Genomic DNA, 23,013 nt, shown 5'->3' on the forward strand with positions numbered 1-23,013 from the left:
GAGCTACACGGCGACTCTGAATGCGATACAGGTCACGCAACCAAATATCGCAGTATTGCCATACTACATAGTAGCCGAATGAAAGAGACTAGTCGTGTTGTGATCCGCGAGTTGCCAGAAATCCAAACCTGCTGGTCGGCAGTAATTTGTGGGTCACAACACGACCACATTCGTGTAATCGCTGCGGGCTTTCCACGGTGGAAAACCACAGTGACCAAATCCACACTGTCCACAGGCGGGTTTGACTTGCGGAACCCGCATGGGAGATCTGAAAATCAAGCCGCCCACAAAGAGACCTGGGCGCCCACAGATGAATTTAAGCGGGCGGATTTGTTTTGCGAACCATTTGGTCTGGAGAACAAATCACAGCATGCTCCATTTTTCTGCGCATCCCGCAGGGACGGCTTCAGTTGAAGTCAATGGAAGCCATCTGATCCATGGCACACCCGCAGCTGACACTGCGGACATGCTGCAGATCTTGCAGGAAAGCAGGAGTTTAAAAAAAAGACTGTTCATGTGCGCAGCGCACAAGTCGCATCCGCAGTAAGGGAGAAGGAAGAACCAGTCTGGAAGGAAGAAGACCCGCACCGGTCCACAGAAGACCCGGACAGGTAGAAAAAGAGTCCTCTGCAGCGGGCAGGATCTAATCCTACTGCGGGATTCTGCAAGCGGAATCCGACCCGCCCGTGGACATGAGGCCTAAATGGTGCAGCTTTGACCACGATTTTTGATGCGGATTTGCCACGGATTTTAGGCCTTGTATTTCAAGGGTTGAAATCCGCAGCACAAATAAGGCGCGATCCGGATTCAGAATCAAATAAAGGCGCAGATTTGTTGCGGAAATTTTTCACACCACGTGAAGGAGAATTTTGAAATCTCCTCCGTATGGCTTATGTATATGCTGAGGAATTTCCTCCATGTGTATAGCCGGCTTTAGGCTAGATGCACATGGACGTATTTGCACACGCAGTATGCAAAGAATAGAATTGACTGATTCCAATATTTGCGAAAACGCGTATTTTTCTGCGCAATTCAGTCACTCTTCCAAAAACGCAGCATGCTCTATTTTCTTCCTCATTTGTGTGTCAAAGATCCCCGTAGAAGTCTATGAGGGTGTGTGTAAATGCGTGCGCTACAAGCAAGGGGATGCATGATACGCTGCGGAATTCCACTGGAAAAAGAACACATCTGCAACTCATTAGACTAACTGGGTGCATCTTTGTTTGCTGCGTGCAAATCAACACGCTTTGGGGGCGTGAATAGTAGAGTAACATACGCCAATAAGCACGTAAAAACGCTAGCCTCATGCATGCACACATGCGTATACGCTCTGGTGAAGTTGGTCTTAGGCTGGCTTCAAACAGGCAATAAAGTCACAGCAGGTTCTAGCATACCGCGTGCTCTCGCAACGCCACGCCATTGTTTTCAATTGGGCCGGCTGCAGTATTGCACCACATGCTAGGTGCACGCAAGGCTAGGTCTTCCATTGAAGATGCCTCCCATCCTCGGAGATTTCACAAGGATAGCGAGTGTGATATGGGGGGCGGGATTCACGACCACATATCGCGCTTGCCTATGTGAAGTTAGTCTAAGTCTACCTTATCTTTTTTAAGGCAATGGTTAATAACGGAAGGCAAAGACTTTTCTTCTTCGCACAAGATATCATGGCGCAGCCGATTAACTCAAAATTCACTAAATCAATGCACTTCGTTTGGCTACAGAATAACTTAAAAAGGCAATTTTGTTTATAAGAAAGGGGTAAAAAAAAGGAAGTGGATCAACAAGACGAAAGGAAATAGTAATAGACACAATGGATTCCCGCCAATGTCTGTTAACCCCTTGATGGCCTATGAGTATGCTGGTGGTAAGCGGCAGGCAGCAGTCATACTGCTTGTACAGGCACCGAGCTTCACCCACACAACCCAGCGTTTAATCCTTTACCTACCTAAAAGCCCTTTTACACGCAATGATTATCGTTCAAATGAGCAAAAATGAGCGATAATCGTTCAATGTAAATGCAGCTAATAATCGAGCGATAAATCATTCGCTTTTCATTCATTTTATGCAGGTATACAAATCATTGTTGGCTCATTCACTGATCCTTTGGTTTAAATACCATTCGTTTTCATTCATTTAGACCGGCTACACATGAGCGTAGTTGCGTGTACAAAATTTGAACAAGCAATATGCAGAGAATAGAACCCATTAATTTATATGAGCTCATTCACATTTTCTTATTTTGTGCACGTATTTAAGTTGCACAAAAAAAAACAACCCAAAAAAAACCCCAAAAACGAACAAGCTCTATTTTTCTGCGAATTTGCGCACCAGAGGTCCCCATAGAAGCCAATGGGGGGTGCGCAAATGTGTGTGCAATACACGTGGAGATGCGTGAAACACTGTGGTATTGGAATATCGCAGTGGAGTCCAACACGGTGCCCCACAGAAACCACAGACTCAGACTCTCCGGATCCACCGTGAGACTCCCATGAGGTGAGCCAGCGCGCATGCACAGCGCAGTGCATCATGCGCCGGCGGTGGGCGGTGACATGTCACCAAGTGATACTTCCGCTGTGCTCACAGCAGAAGTATCACGTGACGGATGGCTTCCATTGACTACAATGAAAGCCAGATGCATGTTGTTCGTGGCAAAAAGAACATGGCGCAATTTATTTCGCGCTGCGGAATTCTACAGCGTGAACATTGCGAGGCAAAAAGCAATTCGGTTCCATGGAACCCAGTAACTGCGGAATAACACAGCGGATTTCCCCTGCATGAAACGCGGCAGGATTTCCGTCCGTGGGCATTAGGCCTATATGTAGCAATTTTTTGAACACTGGAAAAAAGTGACTGTTTTTCTTTATGGACTGTTGTCAACCCCGATCGTCATACGTATTTTCAAACACATCTGCACTGTCAACGTTTTGATTAATTGTATTATTGTTTACAGTTTTGTGCATTTACACTGCAAAATAGTTATTATTGCACAAAACACGAATCTCTGTGGATTCTGCTCTGGTACAAATCAGAAAAGTGACAGATCTAAACAATTATACAGTCAAAGTAGAAAGTATCCATCAGCACAACACAAGCCTAGTCACCTTGGGGAGCCGTACCAGCCTGGCAGAGGCCCCGGATGTGGTGGAGACGTGGCATACTTTATATGGAGAGGCAATAAAGTGAGCATCTTTGATGCCGAGTATTTCTTACTAACGGTTCCTGTGCGCGGCTCTCGCCTAAACAGTTGTGCAGTCCAACCAATGGCCCGCTGGAACGGTTGAGTAAGCAGAATAAAGAGGAAGGAGGGGATGCAGCACTTTTCTTACCCAAATATAGCTGTGTGGGCCGTAACAGCCAACCGCAACACGCTGAAGTTCTCTACATGCAAACACTGAACTATAGCATGTTACACGACAGCCGAGGACCGGGCTGTACATGTTCTTCGATAGACAGAAGCCCAGCAGCTGCAAACTTCTCACATCCCCAAAAGTAAGGGCTCGTGCCTACGAGAGCGATTTCACCGCATATTACGCACGCCTGCTAGGACACCGTGAACGGAGTCCATGAAAGTACATCGATTGTCAGTGATCCATTCATATTAGCGTGTAACTACTACAGTGAATGTGAACGACTTAGCGAGCAAACAATGTATCTGCCTGCACAAACGAGCTGCACGAGCGAGCGAACTCTGACACTGCCCGCTTGTGCGAACAACTTATCGCTCTGTCTAAAAGCGCCCTCAGTGTGCCCGCTTACACTCTGAATTATGCCTCCCATCCCCTGAAGGCTAATTCCCACGGACAGATTTTTCCCGTGGTTCCCGCGGTGGAATAGTGCAGCTATTAGGTTCCATTGAATGACTATTGGCTCGTTTGCTAATTTGTTCAGTTTAACCCCTTAATGCTCTAAGATGTACATTTACATCAAGGAGGGAGAAATCAGGAGCCTGATCCCACTCCATACAATGTGGGTGCCGGCTGTTTCTCACAATTGACACCTGCTAGCAACAGCGCTGATCACCACCACCGCTGATTGCAGCTGTTAACCCTGTAATTCTGACGGTGGCATTAAAATGCTCTGATTGGAGTTCGGGGGTCATGAACGGCCCCTTGCATTTACATTGCAGGGTGCGTTCAGTTACCTTGGCAGCCAGGGGCCTTCTAAAAGTCCCCCCAAGGCTGCATTGCAGATTTACTGCAGAAGTGATCAAACCATCGCAAGTTCATGCCCCCTATGGGGACTACAAAAACAAAAAGTTTTATTTAAAAAAAAAAAGGTAATAAAGTTTAAAGGGGTTGTTCCGCGAAAGCAAGTGGGGTTCAGCACTTCTGTATGGCCATATTAATGCACTTTGTAATGTACATTGTGCATTAATTATGAGCCATACAGAAGTTATTCACTTACCTGTTCCGTTGCTAGCGTCCTCGTCTCCATGGTGCCGTCTAATTTCAGCGTCTAATCTCCCGATTAGACGCGCTTGCGCAGTCCGGTCTTCTCCCTTCTGAATGGGGCCGCTCGTGCTGGAGAGCTGCTCCTCGTAGCTCCGCCCCATCACGTGTGCCGATTCCAGCCAATCAGGAGGCTGGAATCGGCAATGGAACGCACAGAGCCCACGGTGCACCATGGGAGAAGACCTGCGGTCCACCGTGGGTGAAGATCCCGGCGGCCATCTTCGCAAGGTAAGTAAGAAATCACCGGAGCGCGGGGATTCGGGTAAGTACTATCCGTTTTTTTTTTTAAACCCTCTGCATCGGGTTTGTCTCGCGCCGAACGGGGGGCTATTGAAAAAAAAAAAAAAAAACGTTTTGGCGCGGGACAACCCCTTTAAGAGGGGAAAGAAACCCTTTTCTAATAAAAAAAAAATGTTATGAAAAAAAAACAAACAAAAAAAAGAACATTTTTGGAATCACTGCATCTGATCTATCAAAGTACTGCACTATTGACCTCACACGGTGAAACTCATCAGAAAGAAAAAACCCAAACCATCAGAATTGCACTTTTTTGGGGTCACCCCGTCTCCAAGAAATAAAATGTGATAAAGAGTGATCAAAAAGTTGCATGTACTCCAACATGGCACCAAAAGAAACTATAGAACGTCCTGCAAAATACAGGCCCTCACACAACCATGTAGACGGAAAAATGAAAAATGTCATGACAGAAGAACATAAACTTTAGATTCCGAAAGTAGTGCAGCAAAAAAAAACAAAAAACAAAAAACTATATACAATTGGTATCGTAGAACTCTAAGGCTAAGTCCACAAGGGGCGGATTCCCGGCAGAAATCTCGCGGTTTGGCCGCAGCGAAAAACCACAAGATTTCCGCCGGGAGAACCGCTGCTTCAAAACCCGTGGCAGTTTTGAAGCGGCCCGGCCGCTTGCTCTTCTGCTGCGGCCGGTGCTCCCATAGAGCAGAGCGCGGTCGCAGCGGAAAAAAAATAAACAAACATGCTGCAGTCGGCAAAGCCGTGCCGCAGCGTCGGCTTCTGCCGGCTTAGCTGCAGCGGATTTGCTGTCCCGTTTGGACGAGATTTCGGAGAATCCCAGGATTAGCGGCCGCATGCGGATTTGCCGCAGCGAAATTCTGCACGGAATTTCCGCGGCAAATCCATTCCGTGTGAACCAAGCCTTAGGATGCCTTTCCATGGGCACAATTTCGCTGGCGAATCACGCCAGCCGAAGCTTTCCATACCATTGCTATGGAAAGCGCCGGCCCCGTGTCCACGAGCGGAGAATCATTGCGATTCTCCGCTCGCGGCAGGCAATTCACAGCATGCTGCGAATTGCCCCGATTCTCCGCGGTCAGCCTATCAGATTAGGTGGGGGCTCCTGCTCCCGGGCAGCGGCTCCCGTGGCGGAGATCTGCCGCGGGACTTTGCAACGCCCGTGGACAGGGGTCTTACTGACCTATGGAATAACGCTGTGTCATTTTTAGCTGCAGTGTGTACACCATAGAAACAGGAGGCCGAAATTGTGATTTTTTTCCCCGCAATTCACTCCAGAATTTAAAAAAATTAAATTAATGGGGAGAAAAAAAACCGAAAATATATATTTTTTTTTAACTCACGGGGTGGGGAGGGGGCATCCTCAAAGGGTTAAACATGGGGTTGAATGAGCCACGGACGTATAAGGCCGAACGGGCCAACTCGTGACATCCTTCGTTCAAACGATAGATCGGCCCGTCTAAGTGGACACGTAGTAGCGGAACACTGGAAGTTCTAGAACTCTGCTGTGAAGCTACAAGTGGTTACACTGAGGTCTGCCGATCATCGCTCGTACAGACGGCTCGCACCCCCGGCCGCAGACTACACAGCGGGCATCGTCCCCCGTCCTTACCGCCTGGCACAGCTTGAGGATGGCGTTGCCGGAGCGCGGGTAGTCCTTGTCTACGAGCCCGGGGCTGGAGGGCAGCACGTTGCTGCTGCTGGCCGTGGTCCGGATCACCGGGGCGTTATGCTGGGGCATGATGCCGCTCCCCCGGTCCTCCGTGCCGTCCGGGCTTAGACGGTTAGATGCTGCTCGCACTTGTGGAGGGGCCGGCGCTGACCCCGCAGCTGCTCCGCCCGAGTGCAGCCCCCTTCCTGCGCCCACAGCAGCCGCCACCTCCCCGCAGCAGCGCTGTATCCCGCCTGCCTCCAGGCGAAAACTCACAGCTTCCCTTCCGCCTGCTGTGTGGCGGCTGCCAGGAAGAGTTACCTGAGGGACAAACTAACCGAGTTATTCTAGTATTGGGGGCTGCAGCACAAAAGTATTCAAGGGTGTAAGAAGAGCTCAAGGGGTGGATGCTAACATATAATGTAACACCCCAGCACCCCTGAACACAGCCATTACCAGGCCCCCCCCATTACCTACTGTATCAGACTTAGGGCCGGCCATACTGGCATTGTCACAGAGGCAAAAAAGCCAGCTTGTATTGTTAGCATGCGATTACATTATGAAATCCTACGCGCCATATATATTTTAACCCCTTAGTGACGAAGCCTGATTCTTCATCATCACATTCCTAGAGCCATCATTTTTTACATTTTTCCGTTGACAAGCCCAGGCTTGTTTTTTGCGGGACACGTTGTATTTTTTTACTGTGATGGATTGTGGAAGTTTATTTTCGTCTTTTTTGAAAGGGATTGGGAAAAAAAAGGACACATTCCGCTATTTGTTTTTTGGATTTCATTTTTATGACATTCATCATGCAATATAATGGCTGTGATCACGTTATTCTCGGGGTCGCCACGATCCCAGCGATACCAAGTTTATAAAGTTTTGTAATAGTTTTTTTTGCTATTTTTGTACGCTAAAAACATTTTTTGAAGTCTTGCTTTTGTGTCGCCGCCCGCCAAGAGCCAGAACAGTTTTATTTTTCTGTCCACGGAGCTCCATCAGACTAACGTCACACGGGCGAGTGCGCTATTGGGCTGTGAATCACGGCCCGATATCGCGCTCGCCAACGTGATATTCCCACGGATGCCAGGCGTTTTTATATCAAAACTGCCTCACATCATTTTGGGGAAGTAGCGATCCTCCGCCGCGGCTGATAGCGGAGTGTCTCCCATTGTTTTCAATGGAGCATCGCAATGCTGCTGCCGGCCCCATTGAGAATAATGGCAATGTGATGCGAGGGCATGTGCAAAGGTAAGACATGCCACGATTTGTTTCCTGCATCGCACCACGGGGAAAAAAAACACATGTGTACGATCCCATTCAAAGGAACGGGGTACATGTTCGCATGAGAGTTGTGCGTCTCGCAATCCACAAATCTTCCAGGGAATCTCACCTGTGTGAAGCCGGCCTCAGCCTGTTTGCACACGGACGCACAAATTTCGCACAAATATGAACCCAATTCTTCTGAATGAAGTCATACACATGTCCTATAGTTTCACATTTCTAGGAACACATTGCCCATTGTTTTCAATGAGACAGGAAGAAAGAAATTGCCCAGCGTGCGATGTGCATGCGAATGCGATTCGAGGTTTCCCATTGAAAACAAGCCGGAGGATCGCTACCTTACTGAAGTGATGGGAGGCGGTTTTGACAGAAAATCGCCTCGCATCACCTTGAAAACGAATGATATCGGGCTTAGCTTCTCGGCCTGTGATTGCGCTCGCCTGCGTGTAAATAGCCTAAAGGCTTGGTTTTTGTGCGATGAGTTGTACTTTTTAATTGTACCATTTGTTGATCCATTTGATGTTTTGATCGCTTTCTATTCCGTTTTTTGTAAGGCGAGATCAGCTATTTTCGCCATGCTTCTTGTATTTTTTTCATGGCGTGCGCGGGGCAGGTTAAATAATTTACTAACTTTTTTGCATTGGTTATTACAAACACGGCAATAATAGATTTCTGAATTATTTTTTTTACATAGTATAGGGGGTAAAGTGTGGTTTTGACATTTTTACTTTTTTTAAAATACTTTTTACACGTTTTATATTTGTCCCACGAGGGGACTTGACTATCACCATGTCACCTTATCATTCTTTTAAGACACTATTATACTTCAGTATTGCAGTGTACTATAAAGCCTACGATGCTGAGGCTCATAGGCCACTGTAGCTGGCAAACCCGGAAGCCCTATTCAAGCCTTTAGGGGTCATAGTAACCCAACTGGACCCCACGATCACATCACGGGGGTCCGTTTGGTTACAGAGGGAACCCCCTCCCTCTGTCAGACTTTTACATGCCATGATCGTGTTGACTGCAATGCAAAATTAGTATTTGCTTTTATCAGCTTTTTTTGTGGGACAGAAAACTATAGTGCGTTACGCTTTTCAATGTCACCAAAAACATCTACACAGAAACATTTGCTGCCTATATGTAGTCAAACGTATGCACTATAGCCTATGGACCCAGGAAGCGCTACGTCTTCATCTGTTTTTGGAGTAAAAATGTGGGCTTCACGGATGACCATATTCTGCTGTCAAAATGCGGATTTTGATGCTGAATCGCCATCAGAATTCTGCCGTTTTCATTTCTTTAAGCCGTATTTACATGGCCTATAGCGAGTTGCACCAAGCCACATCGCACAGCACATAGAAACCCGTCCGTGTGTTGTACGATTTGTGAGACACTGCAAGTCCTATTCTCACACACTGTGAGAATAAAAACTCTCACACAGATTAACCCATTGGAAACAATGGGTTAATACAATGATCGAGTTCTGTGCATCGCGCAAATGCAGAACTCGCACGATTTTCTTGGCTGTGTAAATACGACCTTATGCGGCTTCTGATGTGAAGTTTTGGACACAGTGGAATATTCTATCCTGTTTAAAAGTGTCCGTACAATAATGCCAACCTGGCAGCGCCCTTCACAAGGTGATACTTGAGCAGAAGGTTGGGGCAAAAATGGGATTGGCCTTTCCAAGCTGTAGGGCAAAATGTATTAATATCATCCCCTAAATTAATTTCAGACCCTCTAAATATATGTAGACCCTAGACCCCCTATATTTCTATCAAACCATACAGCAGGCAACAGAAGTAGTAACAATAAATGAAATATATTTAGACCCCTGACCATTTGCCCTTCTTACACCCAACTCTTCTTCAGCTCTGAGCACTGCTGCACTGACGCCATCTAGTGTCAGGACATGGTGTGTGGGAGGGCATGCAACATCCTCATGCTAGATGGCGTCAGGACCCAGAACAGAGCACCCAGAGCCGAACAAGAACTGGGAGCGAAGAGGCAAGTATACAGCCCATTATTTATTTAATGACTCCAATAGATGATGGCTGCCTTTGTTTTTTCTATTGTTTTTCTTTTGCTGTATCGGCGCCCCATTTATGGCCTTTCTCCCCAGCAACAGAGGGAAAACTATATACTACAGGGTGATTGGGTGAGAGAGAGCCTAAGAATGGGGTTGACACGTCTGCATTTTCAGTATATATCGTGTCCTCCGGTCTGGTGGAGTAGATCAGACAAAAGGGCCGATTGCAACCTCCAAATCCCCTATCCTTATACCATTATATGCAAAAACTGTCTTCACATTCACACAGGAGCGAATGAACCATTGATTCTATTGGGACAGATCCCAGTGGGGCGGTCAAGTCCTGGGGCCACTGCAGTCTGCGCCATTCTTGTCCACCACTGACTTTCTGGTAGAGCGATCAGATTGCATGATTACTGTGGCCAATCTCTGGTTTTAGTGTAGGTTAACCCAGGGATTGGCCGCAGCGAACACGTGACATAATCACGTTATGCGAAAGCTAGTGAGGGACAGAAGTGTCTCAGACTGCAGCAGCCAAGAGGTGACTCAATCAGCTGCTTATTTTACAACACATGAGAAAGCATAAGGGGGCATTAACAATGAGTAGGGGCATATAAAGGGGCTTTAAAACGGAGTGCTACTAAGTAGGAGCCCTAGTAGCAGCCCCCAAAACATAAAAGGCGTTATACTCAACTTGCCCAATTCCCGCACTGCTCTCATAATTGCTGAAGCAATGACATCCCAACACAGGGACCTCTGCCGCTAGTCACTCGAAGAAGCAAAGTCAGTTACATGTCCCTGTGTAAGGACATTATCGCTGAAGTAGAAAGTAGCGAGCAGCGGGGCGCCAGGCACGGTGGGAACGGGGGCAGATGGGGAGAGTATTCCATCTTTTATGTTTCTACACAGTAATGAGACATTTTCAATTTTTTTCCCCTAGACAAGCCCTTTAAGTCCAGACCTCTAATGTTGTTGGTCGTTAAAATGAATAACACTTCCATTGTGAACTAATGGAAGGATATGAGGTGATGAGGAGGATTCATTACTAATTCATCTTCTGTTTTTGAAATGTAGTTCTAGTCAAGAGACATGATGAGTTCTGATTAGAGATGAGCGAGCACCAAAATGCTCGGGTGCTCGTTACTCGGGACGAACTTTTCGCGATGCTCGAGGGTTCGTTTCGAGTAACGAACCCCATTAAAGTCTTCAGCTGCCCTCATGCCACACCACCCTCATGTCTATTTATAAGTGCGTCTGCCACAGGAAAAGCAGGCACACACTGCAGAGGGTTGGCACGGCTAGGCAGCAACCCTCCCATAAAAGGGGCGGGCCGATAGTTCACAATGCTGTACAGAAGCAATGAGAAATCCAATCCTGTGCCACCTCCATCTGGAGCTGCACACGTGGGCATAGCAATGGGGAACCTATGTGCCACACACTATTCATTCTGTCAAGGTGTCTGCACGCCCCAGTCAGACCGCGTTTTTTTATAAATAGTCACAGGCAGGTACAACTCCGCAATGGGAATTCCGTGTGCACCCACAGCATGGGTGGCTCCCTGGAACCCACCCGCTGTACATAAATGTATCCCATTGCATTGCCCATCACAGCTGAGGTAATGTCGTGGTTAATGCAGGTGGGCTTTGGCCCACACTGCATGCCCCAGTCTGACTGGGGTTCTTTAGAAGTGGACACATGCAGTTACAACTCTCTGTGGACCCACAGCATGGGTGGGTGCCAGGAAGCCACCGGCGGTACATAAATATATCCCATTGCAGTGCCCATCACAGCTGAGGTAATGTCGTGGTTAATGCAGGTGGGCTTCGGCCCACACTGCATGCCCCAGTCTGACTGGGGTTCTTTAGAAGTGGACAGATGTAGGTTAAACTCCGTGTGCACCTACAGCATGGGTGGCTCCCTGGAACCCACCGGTGGTACATAAATATATCCCATTGCAGTGCCCTACTCAGCAGAGCTAACGTCAGATACAATACAGGTGGGCTTTGGCCCACACTGCATGCCCCAGTCAGACTGGTAATATGTACCTTAACAGTAACCTCGTTGGTGGTAATGTGGTGGTGACTGCGGACCTAGTAGCACGGTTTTATGTAGTTGGTTTTCGGAATGTGGCCATGATTAAGTGGGCCGTGGCGGGGGGATGGTGGTGGTGCTCTCTTGTAGTGTCGTTAAAGGTGAAATTCTTGGACTGCCACCAGACGGACCAATGCAAAGGTATTTGCCAAGAATGTTTTCATTGTTGGAGGAGGAGGGGGATGTTTTGGAGGCACTATGTGTCCTCTCCACGTGTCCGTGGTTATATGCACCTTAACAGTAACAGCGTTGGTGGGAAATGGCCTCGCCGCCATCATGTCTTTGTGAAGCCTCTGTTTCCACACCCCAGTGACATACCATTAGCTGCGGTATAGGCAGAGCCCAGAATTATTAACATTTCAGCGGTAGTATTAGGGACAGGCCCCACTAACATATCACTAGCAGCAGTATAGGAGGAGCGCAGTCTTAGTTCCATTTCAGTAATAGTAGCACTCAAGACAGGCCCCAGTAACAATTCCGAAGCAGCAGTATAGGAGGAGCGCAGTCTTAGTTCCATTTCAGCAATAGTAGCACTCAAGACAGGCCCCAGTAACAATTCCGAAGCAGCAGTATAGGAGGAGCGCAGTCTTAGTTCCATTTCAGTAATAGTAGCACTCAAGACAAGCCCCAGTAACAATTCCGAAGCAGCAGTATAGGAGGAGCGCAGTCTTAGTTCCATTTCAGTAATAGTAGCACTCAAGACAAGCCCCAGTAACAATTCCCATTGCAGCAGTTTAGGGAGATAACAGTCTCTTTCACATTTCAGTAGCTGCAGTATAGACAAGGCCCCAGTTACATTTATGTAGCAAAAGTGTAGGCCAACCCCACACACCTTTCTGTACCATGAGTGCAGGCGAAGAACATAGAAATTACAATGATTACACTGTAGGTGAGGGCCCCAAAACATTGGTGTAGCAACAGTACTAATGTACCTTAGAAAAAATTGGCCATGCCCAACCAAGATGGCAGGTGAAACCCATTAATCGCTTAGGTTAATGTGGCTTAAGTGGTAACTAGGCCTGGAGGCAGCCCAGTTTAACGAAAAATTTGTTGAAGTTAAAGTTTCATCGCTTGTAAGAGCATTGAAACGTATAAAAATTGTTTGGAAAAATTATATGAGTGAGCCTTGTGGCCCTAAGAAAAATTGCCCGTTCGGCGTGATTACGTGAGGTTTCAGGAGGAGGAGCAGGAGGAGGAGGATGAATATAATACACAGATTGATGAAGCAGAAATGTCCCCGTTTTGGATGGTGATACAGAAAGATGCTTCCATCCGCGGGTGCAGCCTACGTATTGCTTAGGTATCGCTGCTGTCCGCTGGTGGAGAAGAGAAGTCTGGGGAAATCCAGGCTTTGTTCATCTTGATGAGTGTAAGCCTGTCGGCACTGTCGGTTGACAGGCGGGTACGCTTATCTGTGATAATTCACCCAGCCGCACTAAACACCCTCTCTGACAAGACGCTAGCCGCAGGACAAGCAAGCACCTCCAGGGCATACAGCGCGAGTTCAGGCCACATGTCCAGCTTCGACACCCAGTAGTTGTAGTGGTATGTAGTAGTCCTGTGGTATAGCAACACTCTCGAACCCCTTTCCTCTTCGGGAATGAGAGTGGAAAGGTTCTTCTTATACCGTGGGTCGAGCAGTGTGTACACCCAGTAATCCGTAGTGGCCAGAATGCGTGCAACACGAGGGTCACGAGAAAGGCATCCTAACATGAAGTCAGCCATGTGTGCCAGGGTACCTGTACGCAACACATGGCTGTCTTCACTAGAAAGATCACTTTCAGGATCCTCCTCCGCCTCCTCCTCCTCAGGCCATACACGCTGAAAGGATGACAAGCAAGCAGTATGGGTACCGTCAGCAGTGGGCCAAGCTGTGTCTTCCCCCTCCTCCTCATCCTCCTCATGCTCCTCCTCCTCCTCAACGCGCTGAGATATAGACATGAGGGTGCTCTGACTATCCAGCGACATACTGTCTTCCCCCGCCTCCGTTTCCGAGCGCAAAGCATTTGCCTTTATGCTTTGCAGGGAACTTCTCAAGAGGCATAGCAGAGGAATGGTGACGCTAATGATTGCAGCATCGCCGCTCACCACCTGGGTAGACTCCTCAAACTTTCCAAGGACCTGGCAGATGTCTGCCAACCAGGCCCACTCTTCTGAAAATAATTGAGGAGGCTGACTCCCACTGCGCCGCCCATGTTGGAGTTGGTATTCCACTATAGCTCTACGCTGCTCATAGAGCCTGGCCAACATGTGAAGCGTAGAGTTCCACCATGTGGGCACGTCGCACAGCAGTCGGTGCACTGGCAGATTAAACCGATGTTGCAGGGTGCGTAGGGTGGCAGCGTCCGTGTGGGACTTGCGGAAATGTGCGCAGAGCCGGCGCACCTTTCCGAGCAGGTCTGACAAGCGTGGGTAGCTTTTCAGAAAGCGCTGAACCACCAAATTAAAGACGTGGGCCAGGCATGGCACGTGCGTGAGGCTGCCGAGCTGCAGAGCCGCCACCAGGTTACGGCCGTTGTCACACACGACCATGCCCGGTTGGAGGCTCAGCGGCGCAAGCCAACGGTCGGTCTGCTCTGTTAGACCCCGCAGCAGTTCGTGGGCCGTGTGCCTCTTCTCTCCTAAGCTGAGTAGTTTCAGCACGGCCTGCTGACGCTTGCCCACCGCTGTGCTACCACGCCGCGCGACACCGACTGCTGGCGACGTCCTGCTGCTGCTGACACATCTAGATTGCGAGACAGAGGTTGAGGAGGAGGAGGAGGAGGGTGCTTTAGTGGAGGAAGCATACACCGCCGAACATACCACCACCGAGCTGGGGCCCGCAATTCTGGGGGTGGGTAGGACGTGAGCGGTCCCAGGCTCTGACTCTGTCCCAGCCTCCACTAAATTCACCCAATGTGCCGTCAGGGAGATGTAGTGGCCCTGCCCGCCTGTTCTTGTCCACGTGTCCGTTGTTAAGTGGATCTTGCCACTAACCGCATTGGTGAGGGCGCGTACAATGTTGCGGGAGACGTGGTCGTGCAGGGCTGGGATGGCACATCGGGAAAAGTAGTGGCGACTGGGAACTGAGTAGCGCGGGGCCGCCGCCTCCATGATACTTTTGAAGGACTCCGTTTCCACAACCCTATACGGCAGCATCTCAAGGCTGATAAATTTGGCTATGTGGACGGTTAACGCTTGAGCGTACGGGTGCGTGGCACCGTACTTGCGCTTGCGCTCAAACACTTGCGCTAGCGACGGCTGGACGGTGCGGTGCGAGACATTGGTGGATGGGGCCGAGGACAGCGGAGGTGAGGGTGTGGGTGCAGGCCAGGAGACGGTAGTGCCAGTGTCCTGAGAGGGGGGTTGGATCTCAGTGGCAGGTTGGGGCACAGGGGGAGAGGCAGCGGTGCAAACCGGAGGCGGTGAACGGCCTTCGTCCCACCTTGTGGGGTGCTTGGCCATCATATGCCTGCGCATGCTGGTGGTGGTGAGGCTGTTGGTGGTGGCTCCCCGGCTGATCTTGGCGCGACAAAGGTTGCACACCACTGTTCGTCGGTCGTCAGGCGTCTCTGTGAAAAACTGCCAGACCTTAGAGCACCTCGGCCTCTGCAGGGTGGCATGGCGCGAGGGTGCGCTTTGGGAAACAGTTGGTGGATTATTCGGTCTGGCCCTGCCTCTACCCCTGGACACCGCACTGCCTCTTGCAACCTGCCCTGCTGCTGCCCTTGCCTCCCCCTCTGAAGACCTGTCCTGAGTAGGCGTTGCACACCAGGTGGGGTCAGTCACCTCATCGTCCTGCTGCTCTTCCTCCGAATCCTCTGTGCGCTCCTCCCTCGGACTTACTGCCCTTACTACTACCTCACTGCAAGACAACTGTGTCTCATCGTCATCGTCCTCCTCACCCACTGAAAGGTCTTGAGACAGTTGCCGAAAGTCCCCAGCCTCATCCCCCGGACCCCGGGAACTTTCCAATGGTTTGGGCATCAGTGACGATAAACTCTGGTGGGAGAGGAACCACTGCTGCCCAATCTGAGCAGGGGCCCGAGAACAGTTCCTGGGAGTCTTCCCGCTCCTGAGCATGTGTCATTGTAGTGGAGTGAGGAGGCTGGGAGGAAGGAGGAGCAGCAGCCAGAGGATTCGGATTTGCAGCACTGGACGGCGCCGAACTGTGGGTGGATGATAGCTTGCTCGAAGCACTTTCTGCCATCCACGACAGGACCTGCTCACACTGCTCATTTTCTAATAAAGGTCTCCCGCGTGGACCCATTAATTGTGCGATGAATGTGGGGACGCCAGAAACGTGCCTCTCTCCTAATCGCGCAGCAGTCGGCTGCGATACACCTGGATCAGGAGCTCGGCCTGTGCCCACACCCTCACTTGGGCCTACGCGTCCTCGGCCGCGTCCACGTCCTCTAGGCCTACCCCTACCCCTCAGCATGCTGTATTACCAGTGATTTCCCAGCCAGGAAATAAATTGGCGCAAGCCTGCAGGCCAAATAGAATTTTTCCCTTTTTTTTAAAGGGAAGGCCCACTGACTATATTCAATCAATAACAAATGTGTTCTGTGGCCCTGCTGTGTGTCACAGAACTGCAGTGTTATATGAAGTGCAGCAGAGCGGTGATTTTTCCCAGGCAGGAAATAAATTGGCACAAGCCTGCTGTTAAACGTAGCTGGCTGCGTATGATTTCTTTACGTTCTCCACCCACCACACACGTACCCAGAACGCTGAGGACTGTCAGAGGCAGGCCAAATAGAATTTTTCCCTTTTTTTTAAAGAAAAGGCCCACTGTCTATATTCAATCAGATAAGAAATGTGTTCCACAGAACTGCAGTGTTATATGAAGTGCAGCAGAGCGGTGATTTTTCCCAGGCAGGAAATAAATTGGCGCAAGCCTGCTGTTAAACGTAGCTGGCTGCGTATGATTTCTTTACGTTCTCCACCCACCGCACACGTACCCAGAACGCTGAGGACTGTCAGAGGCAGGCCAAATAGAATTTTTCCCTTTTTTTTTAAAGAAAAGGCCCACTGACTATATTCAATCAGATAAGAAATGTGTTCCACAGAACTGCAGTGTTATATGAAGTGCAGCAGAGCGGTGATTTTTCCCAGGCAGGAAATAAATTGGCGCAAGCCTGCTGTTAAACGTAGCTGGCTGCGTATGATTTCTTTACGTTCTCCACCCACCACACACGTACCCAGAACGCTGAGGACTGTCAGAGGCAGGCCAAATAGAATTTTTCCCTTTTTTTTAAAGAAAAGGCCCACTGACTATATTTAATCAATAATATATGTCTTCTGGCCCTGCCTACACAATTCTGTCCCTGTAGTATTACTGCAGGGCGCAATGCTCTGCACAGCCGATTTTGAAAAAAAAAAAAAATGCAACACTGCTAACACCAGCCTGCACAGTACTGCACACGGTTAAATGTGGCCCTAAAAAGGACCGTTGGGGTTCTTGAAGCCTACACTCACTCCTAACACTCTCCCTGCCTAACCACCACTTCTGTCCCTGTAGTATTACTGCAGGGAGCAATGCTCTGCACGGCCGATTTTGAAAAAAAAAAAATTGTGCAACACTGCTAACAGCAGCCTCCACAGTACTGCACATGGATAGATGTGGCCCTAAGAAGGACCGTTGGGGTTCTTGAAGCCTACACTCACTCCTAACACTCTCCCTACAGCAGCTCGAACACAACAGCACTTTCCCTCAGCTAACTCACAACGCATCTGAGGCGAGCCGCGGGAGGGGCCGACTTTTATACTCGGGTGACATCTGCTCTCCCCAGCCACTCACAGCAGGGGGGTGGTATAGGGCTTGAACGTCGCAGGGGGAAGTTGTAATGCCTTCCCTGTCTTTCAATTGGCCAGAAAAGCGCGCTAACGTCTCAGAGATGAAAGTGAAAGTAACCCGAACACCGCGTGGTGCTCGTTAAGAGTAACGAGCATCCCGAACACCCTAATATTCGCCCGAGCATCAAGCTCGGACTAGTACGTTCGCTCATCTCTAGTTCTGATACAACTCTTAGAAAGTTGCTTAGACCATGGTGTGAACTACATGTTGGCTGTAGGGGTGCGTTTCATATCCCTCACAAGAAATAAAAAGTGTCTAAGTTTGGAGTTGAAGGGGTCAGCCCACAAAAAATCATGTTTATTTTCATAAAGTACCGAACTAAAAACTAATATTGTATTTAGAAATAAAAGGAGGGAGCCAAAAGAAAATCTGTGCGGGCAGCAACTGTATAGATTTCTGTCGCAGATTCTCCTTGAAATGTGCGTACGATTACCTCTTTGCCATGTGAGCGAGGCATTATCCTGGAGACCTTTCAAAAAAGTTATGTCAAAATCCATACCAAAATCTGGGTGTTAAAGGAATTTTGCAGGTGTTATGTTATCCTCTATTCACAGGATAACTAGCTGATCAGTGGGGGTCCAACTGCTGGGACCCTCACAGATCCAGAGAATAGGCTCCGGTTGGTCCCTAAATGAACAGAGTGGAGCTTGTGCAAGCGCATCACCACTGCATTCATTTCAATGAGAGCGTCGGAGATTGCAAAGTTCAAGCGCCCAACAGTTTCTGGCACTCTCATTGAAATAGACAGTGGCTACTTGCATGATGCCCACTCTGCCCATCTGGTGACTGACTGGACCCCCAGTATCTAGTGATCCACGGACTGGACAGCTTGTTGAGTATTCTCCAATATCTTTCACAGAAACTTGCATCCTAAATTTTCTGTTCTAGGCGTCAGATACTTTTTCAAATGCGATTTAGGAAGTCACTTGATTGGAAAATTGTGTGACAGGGACCTTTCACACGGGGCAGAATAGACCGCGCGACGCACCGCAAGCCACGGTAAATTCAGCAGGCTATCTGCAGATTTTGATGCAGAATTGAAAAATGGCTTAAAACCTGCCTGCAATTCTGCACCAAATCCTCAGTTAAACCTGCAGATTTTGGTGTGGAATTCCGTATCGGCAGATTTGGATGCATTCTGCGGTGTAATTCCATCCCGTGTTAAAGGGCCCTCACTGGATAAAGTCAGTTGGGTCGGCTGCATGTCTCTGCAGCTGTGCCCACACAGACTCAATCCCCTTTTTTTCCATTCTCACTTAGGTCTGACTCCTGGCGCTCTCAATGTGTGAGCTGGGCGTTCCATACCACCTACATTGGGTAATATTAGACTCCATTAATATTACGATGTCAACCACTAAGGCTACATTCACACGAGCGACCGTGATATCGGGCCGAGAAACGCTGTCCAATCCAATATTGAAGTATGAAACACGGTACAAACAGCATGTTTTGTGTCATTTTTCATTAACTCTTGGGTTAGTAGGGCTTCTTCTTTTTCTTTTTTTAAAGCATGCTCTGTTAAAGTTTTTTTCACATATTTTCTGCTAGGTGTCTCTATAGGACTGAATAACAAATTACATCGGACTTGTAGATTTTGGTGTGGAATTTTCTGCATAATGGCTAATTGCGCTGTGTCTGGAGGAACACCTCTGATCTCATTCTACATTGTGCGGTGAAGTGGCCCTGTGACTTAACCTTGCACCCCTGGAGCGATAGCTACGAGTCCAACCAAGGCAATAGCTGCACAGATTGGCCAGTGCTCCCCGTTTTCTACCCAAACTCCTAAACCTGCTCAGGGCCCCCTCACACGGATGGAATTATTCTGCAGGAGGCAGCAGAATGTTTGCGTGCTTTTTTGCACAAATACGCACGACTTGCGCATAAAAAAAATACAGCAAATCATGCAGAGGAGCGCAGAAAAACACAACACCCATCATGCAAATACCTGACGTAAATGCGCTTATGCCTGTGTGAAGCAGCCTAAAGGCCCATTTAGACAACGATTACCGCTCAAAATTCGCTCAAAAGCCGTCTTCTCAGCGATAATCGTTGTGTGTAACTGCGCTGACATCGTGCAGTTTTCGTTCTCCCGTTACTCATCGTCGTCTTTCAGCGTGCTGAAAGACAGCGATGAGCCTTATCAGGGATAAGGCTCCCTGATAACAGGCTGGGTATGAAGAACAGAGCGGTCCACCTCTGTTCAGCACACCTGACACGGAGCGCTCGGCTGTATAGCAGCCGGACGCTCCGAGCAGAGAACAGCTGGATGCAGAAGACAAGCGGGAACACCCCCGCTGGCAGTGCAAGGTGATCGCTCATCTTTTTTAATACATATTGTTAGGAAACATGAGAAAAGTAAAAAAAAAAAAAGGAAACCAGGAAGCCAGTGTACGGCAGTGTGCGGAAAATACACTGTTTATGCACAGCCATACGCGTGAAAAACATGACAATACGCAGGTTTCTGGTAAAATGCATAAGGATACATTCAAATCTGCGTTTTGCCTTTCAGTCATAATTCCGTCTATTGTGAGAAGGAATTAAAACTAAAATAAACTGTTCTGTTTTTTCCCCATTGATTTTAATGGGTTTTCAAAAAAACAGAAAGCTGTGTTCGCTTTTATTCCATTTGGTTTCTTTTTTTTTCAGAATTGAACAAATAACGCAGTTTGCCGAGAGATTAAATTATGGCTGAAAGCTAAACCATAAATGTGATTGTAACCTAATACTGCCAGCTTACCGTCACATAGAATACAATGATAAACGTGTCTGCCTGCAGCCACCACTAGGGACAGCGCAACACATATACATGTATGTAGTGCGTAGAAGTCAATGAGAGCAATAAACTGTAAATCCATATGCAGCTTACTCCCTCTAGTGGCAGTTGTGCAATCCTCTTGTCTGCATAGACTATACCATACATTAGAGTAGGTAAGTCCTGACGTATTCCTCTACTGTACACTGCAAATACAGTTGACCTTTATCACCAGTGCACTGCTAGTGGTCGAAACTGTGACCTGGGCCCCTTAGCGAAGAGGGGCCTGCAGGTCCCCTCTATATACCGTTTCACCACTGCGGGCCCCCTCTATATACCGTTTCACCACTGCGGGCCCGCTCCGGGTGATGCTTAGGGAGGGGAGGGACTGTTACCTGGGGAGCAGGCAGCCAATTACAGGCTGCAGACTCCCCGATTGCGCGGCTCTCCCTTCCTCTCAGAGACTGCAGTTGTGAGGGGCCCGGCTAGCAGTGCACTGATGGTGAAGAGGAAAATGGATTTCACAGACCATGCGGTACAACCAGCTATGTACCGCATGTAATCTTGTATGTCTAGCTGGTATAAGTTATGCTAGCTGTACATATAATTATATACAGGAGATATCTAGGTTATACCAGCATGCTCCATATCATTATATGCAGGGGGATGTATATCTTCTGTGTATAGTGATATGGTGCATGCTGGTGTAACCTGGATATCTCCTGTATATAATTACGTATGTACAGGTGCTATAAGCTGTACATTCTGTATATAGTGATATAGACCATGCTGGTTTAACCTGGTATATCACTATATACAAAATGCGTAGCTTATAGAAGCTATACATGTATAATTAAGCACCCAGGATAGGGGATTCCACTTTTCTGCTCCATTCGAAAAGCATGATAGGGGGATGCCCTCACCAACAGCTCTGTGTCTGGACAGAACTGAACAGCGCCAGGTGGACCCCATTGACTCTAGTGGGGTCCGTCCGCTTTCTGCTCAGCTGCCCGGCTTTTGAACAGAAGAAAAGACGTCTGAGGGGTGACCGAATAACTATGTATAAATATATCAGGGGACAATAGAGAGATCTCTCCATCATCTATTTATACCCAGGACTGTAACAAGGAGGCGCTGTAATAACTATGTATAAATATATCAGGGGACAATAGAGAGATCTCTCCATCATCTATTTATACCCAGGACTGTGACTGTAACAAGAGGGTGCTCTAATAACAATGTATAAATATATCGGGGGACAATACAGAGATCTCTCCCATCATCTGTTTAGACCCAGGACTGTGACAGTAACAAGGGGGCGCCTCTACATCTAGAGGAAAGAAGGTTTCTACATCGACATAGAAGGGGATTCTTTACTGTAAGAGCAGTGAGACTATGGAACTCTGTGCCTGAGGACGTGGTGATGGTGAACTTGATAAGAGTACAAGAGGGGCCTGGACACCTTTCTTAAGAGTTATAATGTTATATGGTATAGTCACTGATTGCTTTATAACTAGAGTTGAGCGAACATACTCTGCTAAGCTTGATGCTCGTTCGAGTATTAGCGTACTCGATGGTGCTCGTTACTCGAATGAGCATCAAGCTGTGTTCAACCCCGCCCCAGTTTTTAGCTCCTCCCCGCTGTGACGTGCCTGTTTTGGACACCCTCCCCACCGCAACGAACCTAGAGGGAAAAAAAAAGCTCGGCACCGCACAAACAAAAATGCTCGAGTCTCCCATTGTAGTTAATGGGGTTCGTTACTCGAGTAGAGCTCTCGAATTTTACGAAAAGCTCGACTCGAATAACGCGGACTCGAGCATTTGGGTGCTCGCTTATCTCTATTTATAACGTTTGGTGGTTCAGGGATTATTCTGATTGCCAGATTGGAGTTGGGAAGGATTTTTTTAACCATTAAATGGGCTTCTACCTTTGTTTTTTTTGCCTTTCTCTGGATCAACATTGAGCGGCAATAATTAGAGATGAGCGAGTATACCCGCTAAAGGCAATTACTTGAGCGAGCATTGCCTTTAGCGAGTACCTGCCTGCTCGAGACTGAAGGTTCAGGTGTCGGTGCGGGGGAGCGGTGAGTAGCGGCTGTCAGCGGCGGGGAGAGGGGGAGAGAGAGATTCCCCCCTCCGTTCCTCCCCGCTCTCCCCCGCAGCTCCCTGCCCACTGCTGGCACCCGAACCTTCAGTCTCGAGCGGGCAGGTACTCGCTAAAGGCAATTGCCTTTAGCGAGTATACTCGCTCATCTCTAGTAATAATCTGAACTGGATGGACAGGTGTCTTTTTTCACCTTACATACTATGTTACTGCACCATTCTATACATTGATGAGTGACGCATAGTGTTAAAGGGGTTGTCCCGCGCCGAAACGCCTTTTTTTTTTTTCAATAGGCCCCCCCATTCGGCGCGAGACAAACACAAGTGGGTTAAAAAAAAAAGTTTAGTACTTACCCGAATCCCCGCTCTGTGGCGACTTCTTACTTACCTTACCAAGATGGCCAACGGGATCTTCACCCACGATGCACCGCGGGTCTTCTCCCATGGTGCACCGTGGGCTCTGTGCGGTCCATTGCCGATTCCAGCCTCCTGATTGGCTGGAATCGGCACACGTGACGGGACGGAGCTACGCGATGACGC

General features: G+C 48.5%; 1 protein-coding gene across 1 annotated transcript in view; it reads right to left on the reverse strand.

Moving 5' to 3' along the window:
* Window positions 1-6,622, reverse strand: part of CMTM7 (CKLF like MARVEL transmembrane domain containing 7) — a 46,726-nt gene extending 40,104 nt beyond the window's left edge. Inside the window, exon 1 of the mRNA XM_066584634.1 lies at window positions 6,334-6,622. Within this exon, the coding sequence (XP_066440731.1) occupies window positions 6,334-6,462 (129 nt within the window). The 5' untranslated portion in view covers window positions 6,463-6,622. The remainder of the gene's footprint in view (window positions 1-6,333) is intronic.
* Window positions 6,623-23,013: the final 16,391 nt, after the last annotated feature.

This window comes from Eleutherodactylus coqui, chromosome 12 (assembly GCF_035609145.1).
Source record: "Eleutherodactylus coqui strain aEleCoq1 chromosome 12, aEleCoq1.hap1, whole genome shotgun sequence".
Taxonomy (NCBI): domain Eukaryota; kingdom Metazoa; phylum Chordata; class Amphibia; order Anura; family Eleutherodactylidae; genus Eleutherodactylus; species Eleutherodactylus coqui.